The sequence below is a fragment of the Homalodisca vitripennis genome, chromosome 5, assembly GCF_021130785.1.
Source record: "Homalodisca vitripennis isolate AUS2020 chromosome 5, UT_GWSS_2.1, whole genome shotgun sequence".
Taxonomy (NCBI): Eukaryota; Metazoa; Arthropoda; class Insecta; order Hemiptera; family Cicadellidae; genus Homalodisca; species Homalodisca vitripennis.
The window spans coordinates 164095447-164114546 of record NC_060211.1 but is presented as its reverse complement, the minus strand read 5'-3'; the positions used below and the strand labels follow the sequence as shown (position 1 = coordinate 164114546).

General features: G+C 30.0%; 1 protein-coding gene across 10 annotated transcripts in view; it reads left to right on the top strand.

Annotated features, from left to right (window-relative positions):
* LOC124363097 (peripheral plasma membrane protein CASK) overlaps window positions 1-19100 on the top strand; it is a 522470-nt gene that overhangs the window by 22507 nt on the left and 480863 nt on the right. For 8 of the 10 annotated variants that reach the window (XM_046818218.1, XM_046818214.1, XM_046818213.1 and 5 more), the window contains exons 4-6: window positions 995-1072; window positions 1944-2119; window positions 10175-10246. In XM_046818218.1, coding sequence (XP_046674174.1) covers window positions 995-1072; window positions 1944-2119; window positions 10175-10246 — 326 coding nt within the window. Of the gene's footprint in view, window positions 1-994; window positions 1073-1943; window positions 2120-10174; window positions 10247-11886; window positions 11953-19100 lie in introns of all 10 variants that reach the window. The other 2 variants (XM_046818210.1, XM_046818216.1) reach the window with 2 other exon arrangements.

Sequence of the window (19100 nt, the reverse complement as noted above, 5' to 3'; positions counted from 1 at the left end):
TTTCGTATTTTAGTTTAACCAGAAAAAATATTTCTTATATTTTTTAATTTATTGTCAAAAAACAAAACAAATATGAACACCTATCAAATGGTTCTTGAACAAAAATTTTTCTGAAAACTTGCTAATACATGAAAATCAGGCAGGCAATTTAAAGAAACAACATAGAAAAATAGCTATGGTACTCAAAGGGTTAGTTAATAAAATAAATAGAAATATAACACTCTAGCTCCATGAAGACACCATATTATACAATAGCTATCGCAGATTACATTCATCTCAACTTCCCAACATTAACAGATATGGTGCTTGGTAAGGTAAAAAAGTGTTTAGATAAGATATGGTAAGACAGTAATGTAACTAAAAGGGGGATGACAGATTGAAACCATCCCTCAACAAGTCAATTAAAAAATTACAAAAAAAACATTAAACTTGTTTTAAATACTCAGCGAAATGTTTAACTTTGAATTAGACCTATTTAATTTATTCAAATTTAGATTTCTTCAGATCTACTCCACACCTTTCTTTATGCTGTGCTCTTCGACAGATTTATCCCCCCAAAACCAAGTGTTAGTTACATTACTATGGTACCATATAACAGTGGGAGATTGGTATGGTTCTGCTTCTGGACCATTAAAAGTAGTAGGAAAGCTCTAATGCCAGAATCTTCAATCTGAACTGTAATATTTTTGTGTCCACTCTAGCTCTGAGACAGCTAAGGTCATATTAAAATTCTTTTTCAAGAGCTTAAGAGCATTTTAAAAGCAGAGGAATTAATTTTTTCCTCAGATGTAACTATGTATTATTAGCTGGCAATGAGTTTTAACAATTACAGTAGTTCAAAGATACACACATTTGTGTAAATGAACAAAAAAGGGATCTATTGATTGTGTTTAATCATAGAAGATGAATTATGTTCAGTGTTTTAAGCAATATCACTCTTCTCAAAGAATAACAGTTTGAGAAAAGACTTGTAAAATTTACCGTTTGTTTACAGTATGGATGGATCTGACATATGCTTTGAAATAGTGAGACGAGCAATGGCCGGTTTTGTGTACAGCGAGGCAGTAGCAAGGTAAGCTGAGATCACCATTTCATTTTTACCTCAATAGCCCTTTCCCAATTAGAAATTTTTTACCTGTTTTCTCCCTTAGCTCGCATATATTTTAGCTCATTTTCACTAAAAAAGCAATTTTGGGAAAACTAGTGGCTATAAAAATATATACATTATTGTAATTTTATAATAATTTATTACGTTTTAATTTATTGTATCAATTGTAATTGAAAATGGTACACTAATTAGTTTTGTAAGATTTATAAAGTTTTATAGAAAATATAATAAAAAAATAATAAAAACTAATTTTTATAGAATTTTAGAAGATATTTTTTACAAACAAATATGTATAGAAGACAAAACATAACATTTTCCAATTCACAGAAAACAGAAAAAAACAATCATAGTAAAAAAATTGAAATCTCAATTAAAGTCATCCTACAGTCGCTGTAAACAATGTTTAGATGTAACATACAGTACGCTATTAGACATGAGAGCAGAGCTTCCGCGCAGACCTCAAGAATTGCACTGTCATCATCCGTATTCGGTAAAAGCTGTGAAACAGCGGAAAAAAGACATTCTGTAGCTATGATGACCGGTTTCAGATTGATAACAGATGCCGAGAATTACTAATGGAGCGCATTTGTTGTCTAATGTTCAGTTAACATTCTATCGTGGTTTATCACCAGTTTTACAAACTACAGTTTGCGTTCTTGTAAAAAAATTTCAATAGCAAGATTTGTCGTCATACGCATGTTGGAGTCATCTTTACAGTTATTTCTCTGCAATAAATTTAAATAGTAGAAAACAAAAGAATAAAATACAAGAACTCTTGATATTAGTAAAAATCATCAGTATCACGTAAGAAGATCTAAGTGACGTCGTGTTGCAGCCACTACATGAGACAGATCCTGGAGGCGCTGAGGTACTGCCACGAGAATGACATCATCCACCGAGACATCAAGCCTCACTGTGTGTTGTTGGCGAGCAAGGAGAACTCGGCTCCCGTCAAACTTGGAGGTTTCGGAGTGGCCATACAGCTCCAGGACGGAAAGGTTCTCAACGGAGGTAATTCGAATCTCAACTAATTAACGTGGATATCGTGTCAGTGTTGGCTTTTGGAGATTATCCAGTAATAGGTGTTATTGGGGAGAACAATTTGCTGGTGTGAATAAAGTGTAATACATTGAATTGCATGAATTGTGAGCTGTTATTGGTATGCCGTCAAGTTCTCACACAGAAGCTTTGCTGTAAATTTAAAACTAATCTTTTTTGTATAAAAATTATGAAGCAATTACTAAATTAGTATGAATTATTCGCAATTTTTCCAAATGAAACTCTCACAAAAAGAATAAGGTAGTTCCATTTTCTTAAAAAACGAGTCTGTAGACAAACTTTTGTCCAGCCATCCGCCCTTCAGCCTAGAAAAATTATTTCAAATGGTATAAAGCTTTAAAAATGTAAATCTATTTAATTAATTTTAACTTGAAAATAAAGATGTAAGAAATCTATTCTACTTAGCACTATAAACCCTGAAAGATTACTTAAAACTTAGCAAATTATAGCTGAGGATGTTTTGTACATACCTTTTTATAAAATTTACTCCTTAAATTAAAAATGTTAAGCCATGCAAGAAATATTTTCTATAAGTTTTTATAGGTTAGTTCTCGAATCTTCGTAAGATTCTGATGTGGATAGATTATAGCTAAAGAATATGATTTATTCAGCATGTTTTGGTGGTTCTCAACAAGCCATTATGCAATATCTCAAAAAACAATTTATTTTAAAACAGTGTCTCATTTTTAGGGATATTTGTTTATGTTCAGAAAATCTCAAATGATGTAAAATACATGTTTATTAAATTTTCCGCTCACCTGTCTGCATGTGTTATTTGCTTGAAAATTCTTCACATTCTGTAAACGTGTGTCTACCGTACTTTTGTCTGGCAGTTTGTCACCATTGGTGAAAAATATTTCTAAGTGGTTTAAAAATAATAATTGTTCATAAATTTTCATGTCAGATTTCTCAAAACTTTTAGAAACCAAGAAAGAAAATTAAACTGACATTGGAGTATCAGAGAATGTTACAAAAGTCTTTGCAGAACTCACTGTACATTCTTGAAGTATTGCAATTTTGATGACTTTTGACCCCCAAAATAATAGGGGTCTTCCTTTGATCAAGAGGTCCCTAAATACTAAATCAAGATTCATCAGACAGACAGACAATAAATTACATTATTTATTTTAAAAAGAACCTGTTGGGTCTTGAATAAAAATGAAAATGATAATACAAACTTTTTTAGAATCAGTCTATATTCTTATCTTATAGTAACAAATAACACAGGATTCGAAACCAAATTCGCAATTGAGAATTATCGATTCAAATTCTTTTTGGTATCGGCCTATCAGTAAATTACATAACTTTTTTAATGTTTTAGTGATAGTCAGAGCTTGAATTGAATTATTACTCTAAATTCGGGTATTAATATCATTAACACCTAAATTAAATTGAGTAATTGCTATTATTGACCAGTAAGTTGGTATTTAAGTTATACAAGTGAAATATGTGGCGACGAAAACAACAAACAAAGAATGTGGCCAGAATATGATGTGATGGAAAAATATGGAATACATGTTTTTTGCCCAAGGCGCATGAACACAATTTGATCTGAAGATGCATTATAACCCTGATTCATGAATGTGATGCGAGGGAGACTAAGGAAATGAATATCACAACAACTAAGGAAATGAATATCACAACAACTAAGGAAATGAATATCACAACACTAAGGAAATGAATATCACAACAACTAAGATGTAACCAACATTCATATCACACATTATACAGGGGTTTCAGAACTCTTGTTGGATATTTTAGGGGCTCTCTCGTATGGTTATAGTAAAACTCATGTTTTAACAAGTTGGGTTAACGGGTGCTTAAGTTTTTGGTTGTCTGTCTGTATTTATGTACGTGTATTTTACTAAAACATGTTTTTCTTTAAACCTTCACACGTACATTAACCAAATTCTGCATGGATGTTAACATTAGTAATGTCTGGTTAGAAAATGTATAATAAAATTTTACACTTATCCATTTCAAGATGATGGTTATTTAAAATGATTAACTTAAATGAACTAAAAACACAATGTATTTTAAAATATTTTACAAAGAGAGGTTTTTTAGAAGATTTTGTTTTAAATCTAATGATGTACTGTTTAAGTGAAGTGAGTTACAAATAACTGAAATATTGTTACTTTAGTGAAAGGATAATAGGATTTTGGATATTTGCCATTGTTATATGTTACAAAATGTATAACAGCACTTCCATCATCGTCAATAACAAACTTTAGTGAAGGTAGCACACAAGGTTCACTAAACTTAATAAGTTGACCATAACTATAGGAACAATCCCCTAAAATAATTGACAAGAGTTCTGAAACATCCTGTATATTAAACTATAGTGAACTGACAATGTGTAAACAAATTGTATTTTTCCATTCAATTAATATTTTGGAAACTCATCTCTTATACAAAAATAAATCTTTATTTTTTTCCATAACACTAATTAAAATACTTAGTATGATTCTTCAAAACCAGGCTCAATGTGATTGCACAGAGACTTTCAATGTTCTGCCACCGTCTCTTAAGTCAATAGTTCAAGCAGCCTAGATTAAACAGGCGCTGAAATCTTACCCTGAACAAGCAAAGTAGTCTTGTATTTACAACGTTTCGAATTATATAAACCAATTTAGTTGGAATATCTTGTCAATATTTGTTTTAGTTAAATTCCCTTTTTAAATTGACGTTTTAATTGTAATTGATAATTCTGATGATTATTATCAGTTAGTTTGTTTCTTCAAGAAATAAAGATCTAATTTGTAGTAAGTATACGTTTGTGATTATATTGATAAGAAAACAGTAGACTGTTAAATTGGGATATCCAATCTCAGGTGTAATTGAACTTGTTTATTCACAATCTATTCAGAATTTGTCCCTATTCTAAGCGGAGTATAATGATTTGTGAAATTTTATGGAAATGCCGTTAGGACAGTGTGAGTAAATAGACTGACTGTTACTGGATATTCTGAATAATTTATTAAAATTATCAGAATGTGATTATCTCAGTAAGAATTTCTTTAAAACCTATTAAAGAGTATAGTTGAAAATTTCTGCTTTCAAGCAGATTTAATTTACATTACAAATTGTTATATTGCCAAACGAAAAATAATTTAAATCATTAATGTTAAATAAGCCAGTTGTTCTCTAAACTAGTAAATGTTAAATATCATTACAAAATACATTTAACACAATGGCTACCAACCATTCTAAACATAAAGTAGAGAAAACAAACCGTCCACACATACAGTAAAGTGTTAAAAATTCCGATGTCAAAAATCCGACTGTCGATAATTTGGATTCAATTCTGGTGAAAAATCTATTTTTTTATACATGTACAATACTTTTATAAAACAACAAAAACTCACCGCCCCATAGCAGACCATATATATATTGCTGTAGTTTTTCTGTAAGTTTAACATTTAAAGCTTTTATTACAGTAATGAATAGTTTTATTTAACTGCTCCACTTCTGTAAACACAATGCGATTTATTCTCGATTTCACATAACTTTTCATAAGCTCTTTGTCATTACCTCTTTTTTTGTTCATTTCGAAAATCCGCACAGATTCGGGTCCCAATTGATCCGGATTATTGACACTCTATTGTAATTGGACAGTTCTCACTAAAATAAATGTAATAAGGTCCAAGGATGTAGTAATTGTTACACTCTGTGTTATTATTTTTATTCAGTTCTTGCATGTCAATGTATATGGATGACACAATCGTGATGTATAACTTTTCTTTTTCTGTAGATTAGACGAATTGGCAGTCTGTTACGATCTTTTTTTATGCGTTCCTCAATTGTTAATGTTGGGTGACCACTGAACTATCCTAAAAGTCCTTGAATCTAATTATTTTATCTAGTGTACTGACATTCACAGTGATTGGTAGATGGCTTGTAAGTTATGCTCTGTCCACCACAAAAGATTTATAAGTAAATTTTATAAAAAAATTCACTATGAATCAAAGAATTCTTAGGTTTGGTTAGGTATATGTTTGGTATAAATTGTGCCCAATATAAATACATTGTTCAAATAAATTGAACACTGTCAGTATGATGAATAAATATTTGAGGTTAGTCAGTCACATTTATTTTGTGGTCAATTAAAAAAATGGACAATTTTATAACAAATCTATTTTTAGTTCCATCAATGATAAATATCAAAACAGCACACAGAAAATAACAAACAAAGAAGATGAAAGAGTGTAGACTGAAATGTTAAAAGGCAGACAATATTATCTTAAAATTGAGGCTCTGACGTTTGACAGATAACATCGACCTATATAACAGTAAAGGTCCTGATTAGTTCTTACCAAAATTAATGAGATTGTATTCGCTTAAGATAACAGTTATCCAATGACCCTGTTTTTGAATTATTGCTTGAACTGGTTTAGTTGCAGTAATCTTGCTTAGTATAAACATATAGCCCCCCTTGTCTAGGTACAGAATGCAGAGCTAAGAAAAACATTATTGGTTTTGGCCAATATTAGAGTTATGTATTTAAACTGATCTTAATAAGCATTGGATTGTATTATGTTGTAATAAATGTCTGGGCTCAATATTGTTCTAAGTTATTAATACTGCAGTATCAGGTTTACTGTAATATCTAACAATTTTTTTCCAATTCACTAAAACGTATGCTTGTTAAAATAAATCATAAAATATTTATTTATAGAGGAATTTTTGTATGTATTTTATTTCCTTGTTTAGCATAAAATGGGGAATAATAGACCTAATCTGTAAAAGATTATATCCAAATGTAAATAAATGGAAAATGTTTTAAGCAATTTAGGTGTTGGATTTTGAGCTTTATATCATACCTGTATAAAAACATTTTGATGATCGGTTTATCTAATGTAATTAAAAAAAAAATTACAATATAAAATTGCTATTAATGGTTATTTTACCATGGGAAAAAACCAAATACTATAATAAAACAAGACATTTATGTCATTGCTGTTAATGTCATCAATTAAGTTATCATACTTTATGACACACATAATCATAATACATATTAACTAACAACATCACCGACTTATAAAAACCAGTGAAGTATTGCAATATTTGCTATTTTATTCAATATTAAAACCAACGTTATATTAATTAAACAACATAATAAAGGAATTTTTACCGAAAATCACTTGTGTTTAGAAATTTTTTGTCATATGAAATAAGTGTATTGTATCTTTTTATTGAAAATATTGTAGTAAAACAGTGTAATAATTTATTTATAAAATCAGATTTATATATATATATCTTTAGTTTTTTCAAATTTTGAAGTCTATGCCATTTTAAAAATTGTTACCTTATTTGATGATGTTGTTAGATGATATTTTAAATTTGAGTGTATTTTTTGTAGATTTCATATTTTTATGATTATAAGGTAGAACATGTTTCTTAATTTTTAATATTTTATACCTATGATACTGTTTTAATTTTATAAATTGTAGTGGTAGCCTTCTTGATTCTGGATTGAGTTATCACTTTAAAATGCAACCCAACAGTAAAGATATTGTGGTAACATGGGAGATAAAATGTCAGAAAACGTTATTTATTTTGTAAAAATAGTTGTTTGTGTTATAGAAAGCTTTTGATCTAATATCAATATTTTTATAACCAATTTCCAATTTGTTTCATTTCATTTCTTAAACACTGATGCTCCGTACCCTGTTTTTTGTTTGATAAATACCGCAATAGATCAGAACTATTCTAAATTTAGTACTAATTACAGATTCATATTTGGAATTTGTCATATTCAGTGTATTGTTTGTGTCTAAAGACAATGTTTACATGATAATCTATTTTTCGTAATTTTACCAACGGATAATGTATTTACCTGTATGAACATAATTTTCAACATATCAGTCATAAGTTTTAAAATGTGTCAGACAAATTTTTTCTGAATCAAACCCGACATGAATGAGGAATAAAATGTATTACAACTTATGAAAATTGTTAACATTCGTACTGCTTGTCAGGTGAGTAAAGAAACTGAAAATGTTGTGAGGGGAGAAATAATTGTGGGTCAAAGGGCATTCACCTCTCAGGGATCTCTACCGGACCAGCTCCACAAAAATATCAACCCATAAAGGAACAATTATAATAATTATATAGTAATTTGAATCACCATAATCTCAGCAAGTGTGTTTAGTGATTTGATTTTAATTTCGATGGTGATTTTGAAATTTACGTATGGAATTTCTGTTCTACTGTTTGAGGCACTGTATATGAATATTTTCAATGTGTCCAATACAGGCATACTAGTTGAAATGGATATCATCTGAGAAAGAAAGTATGTAATTTCATTGAGGAGGCATGAGGGTAAGCTGCTCCATACTTATATAAATGTCTATGTAATTTTCGTCATTCACCTCAAAGCTAGTACGTATAATACCCGTTTTAAAAATCCGTACAATTGATACTCTTCATTACGCCACGATAAAAAGCACTCAGGAATTATTTTGTTGAAATTACTCGGATATATTACTGTCTCAAAAATGTATTGTGATTATGCCTCGTAAAAGATTTTTTATATAAAAATAATATTTATATAAGTAGTTTCTTAATGTATTATTTCTATTTTAGGTGAGTTAACAAGTTCATGTCATAAAAATATATCAGTTTGAGCAATGAATATTTTAAAAAGTTTTTTGAATTGAAAAAAATCTCAAAAGTTACATTAATTTTTACTATTGTATATACAAAATTTTGTAGTAATCTATGAAATAATTGAATCTTTAAATGACAGATATGAAAAGTTGTATTTATCTTCTGTTTGTAGTTTCTCCATCCCGTATTGTCTATTCACACAATTTGTATGTGTTAATAATTTCATATAAATATAGCTTCCATAAAACAACTCTTCTATTATAGTTCTTTAATAATAGCGAATGAAGTGTTGCGGATTGTTTCATGTTACAGCTCTCTACGGTAACTGCTTTATCCACCACCGTAGGGCTAATGCTTTTAGATATAATTTATGTAATATTCTTCATTTGTGATGAATCAAGAAAAATCAAAGAATCAAAGAAAATCATAGCTACTTTGGTATTATACGGAGGCCACTATTGTACTCTGGCCCTATCTACTACTCGTTATTATGCAATATAAGTAGGTTTGGATTAGGTTATCATGAATTTGTTACTAGTAGTACCAAAGTTAAAGTTTACCTTCACAAGTGTTCACATGATCTGAGTTTGAGTTTGGGTACTATCTCAAGAGATGTTTTTCTTTTTTCACCAGAAGTTTGGTATGGTGCCGAATGGCGCCACCATATTCCGCTTTGATGGTCAAGAGGATTTCTGATTGTTACTTTCCCGACCTCAAATCACGTGCCAGAAAGTCCAATGTCCATCGGAAATGCTCCTGGCCATCAGTGCGGGTTAGGGTGGCACGTTTTGATATCACTCCGCACATCTGGTGCAAGAAGAAAAGTGTCCCTTGAGATAGTACCTAAGTGCAAACTCAGATCATGTGAATGCTCCTAAAGGTTAACTTTAACTTTCTCTATTTATCATACTTACACACATATTTACCTACTTTTACAGCGTAATAACAAGTAGATAGGGACAGAGTATAAAAGTGACCTCCATATAATACTAAAGTACCGAAAACATTTATGAGTTTAGAATTTAAGACTATTATTAAGAGTATTTCCTCACCTAGTCATGAATTCAGTCATTAATGATTGAATTCATGTGTCAGTTGCAAGGCTACAATGTAGGTTACTTAGTCATAGAGTAATCATTATAATGTTGAGATTTCTTCACTTTCTCTATTAGCAACATTTATGTCTCTTCCTATACAGTGCAGTATATAATAATTCTCTTACTCTTAATTGAAAAAAGGAAATATTATTTAGTGTAATAGAAGGTATAAGAATACATTAACAAGTCAAGAAATAACATTCTTTTGTTTTGATATTGTTCACGAGTAGGCCTAGTTTTATTATGTGCCAGCTTGATTTTGTTATGAATTTTCATTATTGTATTTGTTTTTGAACAGAGAGTTTTATTTCAATGTCTCGGCCCAGCCTAAGTCCACAGGGGCAACTTTACTTGAATTCCGACCGTGAGGGTAAGGTTCCCGTAACTGTGTGGTCTTACCTCATATGTTCTTAATGTCTTAACAAAAACACTGTGCTCAAAGCTTGTTGAACCATATGATGTAATATTAATAGCTGCGACTGCAATCAAATGAGACTCGTGTTCACACCAAACCTCAATAAACTGTACGGTTTAGTTTAAAATGGGGCATTTCTCATGTAAAGTTATGATAAATTAAAAACTGATAAGCGGTCAGTTGTGTAAATGAAAGTGTTAATTTGGCATTTAACTGAGGTATAGGATGTTGGAGAAAAATATATTTTCAGTACATTTGGGTTTTGATGAAAATTTCTGTACAGGTTAGTGAAAGTGTGTGTAATGTTCTAGAATAAAATTACAGGAAGGTATACAGTTTTATCAGTAATCCAAGCATAGTAGTCTGGTTGAGTCGTTTTTGCCACAAAATAAAATACACGTATTGAAACTTGTGTGAATAGGCTATATATTTTTTTTTTTTATTTAATGCCATTAATCTAAAAATCATAGTATTTATATTTAAAAGCAAATTTAAAATTAACAATATAAACAAGGATAGGTAATGTGTAAGTATGTAAAACTTGTACTCATAAGAAATGGCCTTTGGAAGTTTGAGTTGTTGCAATAAAAAGTGACTGTAGGTTAAACTTTTATAATACTTATTAGAGAAGATGAAAACAACTAAATAAAAAACAACTACAATTAAATTTATAATATGGTTAAGATTGACGTGTCTGACTGTTTATTATTTGTTCTCATTATCAGTAAATTATGATTTAAATTTACCAGTATAGTATAGTTGTTAAAAAAACAAAATTTTCACATGGATTAAAACAATTATGTCTCTTGTAATTTTGATTACCTTGTTATTTGATAAAACACAGAACATTCAATTGGGATCATGGATATTTTTTTCCTATATTTTACAGTTATTACAAAATTACAGTCATTGATTGTTATAAACCAAAATAACAGCCTAAAACTTAAAAAATGTGCAGTGTATGTAATTTAAGTCATATGTTATTACATCATTGATATATTAGCAGCTGGGCTTTCTTGCATAGTACTGACTATTCATGGGTCTATTTTTACAACCTAATCATTGATGATATATCATCAGTTACTTGCAAAAGAGTTAATAAATAATAGTACTAACACAATTGTAAGAGGAGGATAAAATGAATATTACGTTTCTGAGAAATTTATATTTTTTAATCGTAATTTGTCCCAAAGTTTGACAATCATGTAATTATTTATGTGTGGCCTGAAGTATAAAGATTAAAGGCTTAGTTATTGTAATGGGCTTCTGAAATCCAGTTATAATACAGAATTTGTGTAATTCAATCATCATCGAAAGATGACATGAACACATTTGTAAGAGTCAAATGCCAAATTACACTGATAGCAAGAGACGTTTTCTTCTATTGTTTGAGCGTAGTAAAATTGATATAAATCACATTTTCAGTGATGTAATGATAAACAAGTAAGTGTACATGTATTTTTTGATTTTTAACATCACAGTTAGTTAAGAAAATTGTAGAAGTACAGTCTGGTCAACAAGTGTTTGAGACAGGGGTGTCCTCTGATTGTGGGTTGCCTCACTCGTTGCTCACTGTATTGTGTTTCTCTTTTTAGCACCTAACTGTATTTCATTCGATCACCTACCAGATTTGGAGAAAATAGAAGCAGCAGACAATAATGGTATCTCCACTAATAACTACCTCACATTAGTCCCACTGCTTGGCATGACTAGATCGTTTAGGACTGTTACTTATCGGTTTTAGAGAGCATTTTCTTTTTAATTTGCTTAGAGCTAATTTCATCTTTGCGTTGCAAGGTGGTTGTTCTGATTCATTTGATTCATTTAAGTTAGTGCTGATAGAATCTAGCTTTAGTGATTTGTGCTAAATGCCCTGCTCAGAGAAAGCTGTTGTTATTTATTTCTATAAGGAAATTATAGAAATTGGACTTTTTCAATTCATATTTCTACAGTCATCTATTAATTGAGATATTACTTATAAACAAGTAATCTTAATCATAAAACGTCTGTTACTCGATAATATTTAGTAACATGATCGGTAAAGTGTGAAGTTATATTAAGTCAGTGGTGTAACAAGAGGGGGGGGGGATCATGAGGGGGATAAAACCCTCCTGAAAATCCTAAAAATAAAAGAAATTGTGTGTAACTGGTGTTCAAATCATTTGAAATATATTACTTAATTGTTTAAATTTAAATTAAGCTTATCTATTTTATTCAAATTGAAATTAATTTCATCAGTGTGGAATAAATCTAACACTTCAATCAGATTCATTACCACCCTCAACGCCAAGTCCTAGTTACTCTACTGCATTAAATTATAAGTCACATGCTTTAAGATCATATAGAATAGAATACAATGAAAAGTATATTTGTTGAGCTAGACGTATTTAAAGAGTAGGTTTGTGAATACTCCGTCTTATGTACTCTGAAGGAAAAGGCAGCTTTATGAACCGGCTATCTGGTTTTTTTTATAGTTAGGATTATCCGTGTTCGATCAAAAAGAATAATATTTTTTCCTATAGATATGATTGATTTAGTAATAATTAATCCACTCAAAATTTAAGAATTTTGGAATGATGGCTTAGAGTTCATTGTGAAAAGGTTTGGCAACTCCCCTTGTATGGTTCTTGTTTACAACTAAAACTTAGTATTTTATGATGACGCGTTCTCACAGACAGGCTCTTTTAGCCCATGTTGAAATAGTTCTTAAATAATAAAATAAATAACAAAAGCTTATTTAAAAAATATATTTTAAAGAACTAAATATTTAATTTTACTATATTAATAAAATCTGTAAAAAAATGTTAATGTATCTTTTGTTAATTTTTTGGAGAATAGATGATTTTTATTTGATTTGATACAGCTGTACCTGAAATCGAATACTAGTCTGACTATATAAAAACATCTTTTAATAAAACAACCCACAAGATGTTGATGCTTTTGTTGCTTGAATACATCAGAGCTGAAAATAACAAAAATCACTAATTTCTACCTAGAAATGGTGGATATGTTTGGTTCTAACTTTGCAGAAGGCACTAGAAACGCATACAGCCTTTTACTGAAAGACCTCTCCTCTTACAGTCCCAGAATGTGAGTTGGATAAAAATATTTCCCCCCTCTTTGATATGGAGAGGAAACAATCCTTGCTTTCTACCAGGCAATTGTGTATTACAAAACACTCTACAGGATCAGATGTACAGTATTTGGCTTTTGGAACAAGTTCTAAAAATACAATACATCCTTTTACAGTCTGTATGTTTAAACATTGTAAGTAACTACAGGAAATAGAAAATTGCAAATCAAGTGTTATGGTATCAGTAAAGAATTAACGAACTAGCAAATCTAGTGTACGTTCTTGAAGGGATGACAACAGAACAAAACGGTAGTTACTTTCCGGTAGTTTAGTTTATTCCTAGTTTAAATATCATTACTCCTTCTTTCGCATTCGGAGACAATAATAATTGTTTTGTATTTCCGTTTGGTGGGAAGATCAATTTTAATTTCATTGAAATAATTTGGAAATGTAGTTTTAAATGCTGAAGGGCATGTATTATTCTTTAATTCTTAATATTGTTGTGTCCTGAAAATATTGACTCAACAAAGAAGAGAAAGTAAATTCATTAAATCATGGCTGTATGTACTTTTACATGGTCATTTCTTTAGCCACACAACTGTCAAATTGAAATGTGACGAATGAAAATCTTCTTTGAAGACTGAAAAAGAAAACCTTAAATGTCGTCCGAGACTGATGTCAAACAATATCTTGCTGCTTAAATTGGTATAATTTTTTAACAGGCTTCAATCAATACATTTTTTACTATAAAAAAGTTTTTGTAGGAGTAACTTAAAGGACGTGAATTGTTTTTCACTAATTTGTTTACATTGTTATAAATAATTACACTAACTAATATTCTAACCTTACCAACAAACTATAGAAACATTTAGGTCGTTTTATTTCACTAAATCAGTTACTTTAGTCACTAACTGTTAGTATTGTAAAGAATATATCATCACTCATATAATGTGTTTACTGGAAGGTGCTTACTTTCTTGGTAGTGTTTAGATGTCTTTTAGTTAAATATATTATATTACTTGTTTTTTCTTTCAATTAGTGGTAAAAAAATCATGATGATGTTAATACTAAAACTTCATTTTTAATTGTATTTTGGACATGAAAATATTGCTTTTTTTACTCTTCCTTGTAATGCCAGGTTACTTATTTCTAAAATACAAAAATTTCATACTTTTGAATATTTTTCAGGTAAGCTAATTTAGGATGGTGTGTGATGGCTATTTCAGTATTCTTGTAAAGAATAAATCATACTATTGATATAAAGTAATAATATACATATAAATTAAGCAAACAAATAAATATTAAAAAAGGATATTTTTTACAAAATACTGAGTTTATAAAATGGTGATGAATACATTTCTAAAAATTGTAACTGTATTAATCTTGATCATGGTATGTATCACTTTGTTTAAAATTTGTCTCTAAAAATAATAAACAAATCCTTGATGAGTTTAAAATTATCATTTTTTTAAAGATATTATGATTTTAAGTTTCGCAAACACATACAATACTTGCTTGGAATTTATTTTCTTGTAATAATGTTTTAAGTTTTTGAAATGTTGTATTCTTACTGATTAAACATAAGTTGTATAGAAAAAGTTTATTTAAAATTTATTTTACTAAAAACTAATGATTATATTTTCAATAATTTTTTTATCTAGTTCAAATAAACAAGGTGCTAAATGCTAAAACAAAACAAATATTGCCTCAAAAAAAGTTTTTACTGTGATATTTTGGTTTTTATAACATTGTATGTAGAATGTTTTAAATCGCAAATATTAAAAATTTTGAGATATTTAAAATTATTAGCTCAGATAACAAATTAAATCAGTATGTCTTTTATTTATTTTAATGGTGATAGGGTATATTCTATTGATTATTTTGTTGGTCAACTGGCAATGTTGGATCATCTTTAGATTTGCATTATTTGCTATTGTCACTTCTTGTAGAACACAAAGGAATGAATAAATATAAATGTGATTAATCACTGAATATGATGTCTTCCTTTATTTGTTCCTCTATGTGAAATGTGATGTTGGTGACAGGTGATAAAACAGTGAAATTATGATGTATTATTTCCAGTTCATGTAAAATTAATTTATTTATAAAAACAATGTTAAACTATACATAGTCTAAAACTAGAATAAATTTGGGGTGTAATGGTACTCTTTGGGCATTTTATTTATGTACACAACTCTTTCCTGGGTACTTACCCAACCCCTTTTTATTTTTATAACCTGTTTTAATAACTTGAATTACAAACATATTTTAAAATACAGTACTATGGATAAAATATTATCCATATCCATTGAAATATGACTAATCCTTACTCTGGGAGGGCTATACTACAGATACTAGGATCACCCAGATATGGCTTAACCTATACGCTAAAAACTTCTTGCCTGTATAATCACTCATGTTTTGATTATCCTGGTCTCCTTTTGGAAGAACTGTTATGAAATATCTGCATTTGGCTCCGCTGTATCTCTTGGAGCCTATGCCTTTTGACGTAGAAGTTCGAAATAAATTGAAATTTGTGGCAACTTCCGACATTTAGCTGTGGGAGCTTCCAGTCTGGCAGTTTCCTGTTACTAGAAGTATTCCGTTTTTGGGTACTCCCACCATTGGAGCATCTAGCCTTTTGAAATGTTCGTCTTTTAAAAAGTTTTAGACATGTTGCAGCCTATAGAAATGTGTGATCTTAGAGCTTCCACCCTCCAGAAGTTTATTGCTGATGGGTACATCCAGTCTTAAAATCCCATCCTCTGGGTATATATGGCCTTTTGAAGCCATGACCTTTACAAACTAGTACCCTCCAGAAGCACTCAGGCTATAGCGTTCCTAGAATTTCTGACCAATGGGATTTCTAGACCTAGACCCCATCAGTTTCTGGACTTAAACCTCCCAACACCTGGAAGCTTCTAACCTCTGGGAAGTCCTGGCCACTGGAAGATTTCAGCATCTGGAATCTCAAGGCTCATGAAAGATTCCTCTGTATAAAAAATTCCATCCTTTAGGATGAAGCTTTCAACCTCTAAAGGTATCCTCTGGGACCTTTCAGCCTAGGGATGTTCCAAGCCTCTAGAAACTCTCTTACTACATTCTGAAAGTTCTTGGACTCAAGAAGGTTTTGGCCCTGAGTTCCCTGTTATACTGGAAGAAGATAGGGAATTGTGTTCTTGATTACCAGTGGCCTTTCTTTGAACAATACTTCTTTTTCTGTGGTTCAAAAAAGTTTGATTCCAGGAGACATAATTCTTTTTTTGAACATTCTCAAACTGGGCTGCCCGCTGGAAGTTCATAAATTTCTATATCCCTAGAAAGTTCTGGCATGTGGTAGGTTCCTTCCTATAGAACTTCTTGGTTTCTGAGAACTCGTGGTCTTTAGAAGGTCAAGTTATTTGCAGAATTCAAGCCTCTAGAAGGTCCAAAGCTTCTCAGGGAGCTCAGAATTTTTGAAGTTTCCAGTCAATGGCAGCTCTTGGCCTCTGAAAGTGTTGTTCTGTAGAAGCTTGTGGTTCTTTGAAGATCATCATGATCTCTGGAAATTCCAGCAAGAATTTCTTGAACATTGAGGAATTTGTTGTTGTTTTGTGATTGGGCTTCAGTCAGAGTGTTTTTAATTTTTAATCTGGTAAGGGGCTTTAAGGATTAAATTTGAAGAGAAATACAAAATATGACAGTATATCAGGAACTATGCTAATATTAAGTAAAATCAAGTATATTAATTATGTTAAATGTGCATTTTTCAAAGCTAGGTCTTACAATTGGTGGGATGATTCCATTTCCGATTGTTAAAATAAAAAAAAGTGTTGAATGTTTGAATTTTTTTACTTGGTATGTGTTGAACTAACACAGTGTTCATTGTATTAAGTAATAATTTGAATTAAACCATCAATAAATTTATTTTATTTATTATTCTTGCATTAAAATATAGATAGAACCCAATTTAATTACCTACAGTGTCCGTATTAATGTTCATATTTACCTAAAGTGTAAAATTGATGGTTTTTAGGTAATGTCATTATTATTATTATTATTATTGGTTTTAAGAAATTAATGGATTTTATAAGCACAGGTATCTCTTTTGAGAACTCATAATTGTTTAATATAGGATAAAAATACATTGCATACGCTTAGTTATGTTTGAGTTGCGAGAAACAAGTTTGCAAGTAAGGCAGACTGAAGTGGCTGAAACCTGTTTTAGATTGATTTTTTAAAGAAGTTTTAGTTGCCATTGGGAAATTATGTGTTCAAGCAGCATTTATGCATTTTTATATGCATGGTTAATGTAATTTGTTGCTTTTTACAGCTATTTTAGATATTGTTTAATGATGGTTGTGCATGAACTGTTAAATGTGCATGGGCATGCTAACATTGTGAATTCTTGTAATTGTGTTAGTTGTATTGGGTTTTAAATAATAGTGTAATAAACAAGAACAAGTGTTCAATGATTTTAAATGTGTTTGTAGTTACTAAATTAAAATGTTGATTTTTGTAAATAGTTAAATACTAAACGATTTTCGAAAACCAGCAGATATTTTAATTTATACATGGGTAGTGTTATGTTTAATATATTACACCTTGTTAATAGTGTTTATGAATATGGTTTGTTGCAATGATATATCTGAATTATAGAATCAGAATTAAAAGTTAGCTCAACAAATGTTCAGTTAAATTAATAAATATCTGTAATTCACTGTGAAAGAACTTGAAATTTAATTTTTTATAGTTTACCAGACTTATTACATTTACATACATTATACAGTTTCAATTGTGCTTAATCATTTTTTATATATTCATATGAGAGAAAATTTCCTTTTTTGCTGTATTTATACTGTAGTAATATTTTTGTACATGTGTTGTATCAATTATAAATATTTCTATAGTAAAAACGCAACAAAAGTTATTAAAATATTGTTTTTTATTGCTTCTTATCTTGCATTTGGTTCTTTGGCAATATACAATTTTTCTGAATATAGCAAGTTGTACATTATGAAATAAAATAACACGTTGAAAATCTTGCTAGTAGAGACATTAGAACATTTCTTTGTTTAAAGTTTGTCATTGATGATGAAAGATTTGAAAGGATGAAAGGATTTTAGACATTTGCCATTGTTAAATGTTACAAAACCCTTATTACAACGTTTAGAGGATAGATTTCTCATCATATGAAAAGATAATTAGCACATAAAAGTTACAACTGCGGCAATAGACTGCCATTAAAAAAAAAAAATAGGAAGAAAAGAAATTAAACATACCCGAAAACTGCTTGGAGTCCAGACAGGAGAAAATGAAACCAGGTGTTGTCAAAAGAGTGTTTGAATTAAAGATTATAAACACATTTCTTTCTCTCTTCTTTTTTCTTATTTTAGTAGCAGTCCATTCTACGCATTTTAATTTTTATGTCCTAAATTATCTTTCTCTTTATCTATCTCATGTGACAAAAGGGTAGATTTTGATCCTTGAAATGTGGAGTTTTGTGATATGGCAAATGTCTGATATCCTATTAGAACATTATTTTTATTTCCAATGTCACATCCCTTATTTAGCCCTCTGAACAAGGTGCTTTAGAAATATTTAAGAGGACTTATTAATTAAGATTGGTTATTCTTAATTGAGGAATTAAACTAAGAAAAGGTGCATCCCTTAATTTCTGAAGAGAATCCAATTCAAATTGTGGGTTCCTGAGACATAGAACGCAGTATCAGATTCAAGGATTGAAGCATCATGGGG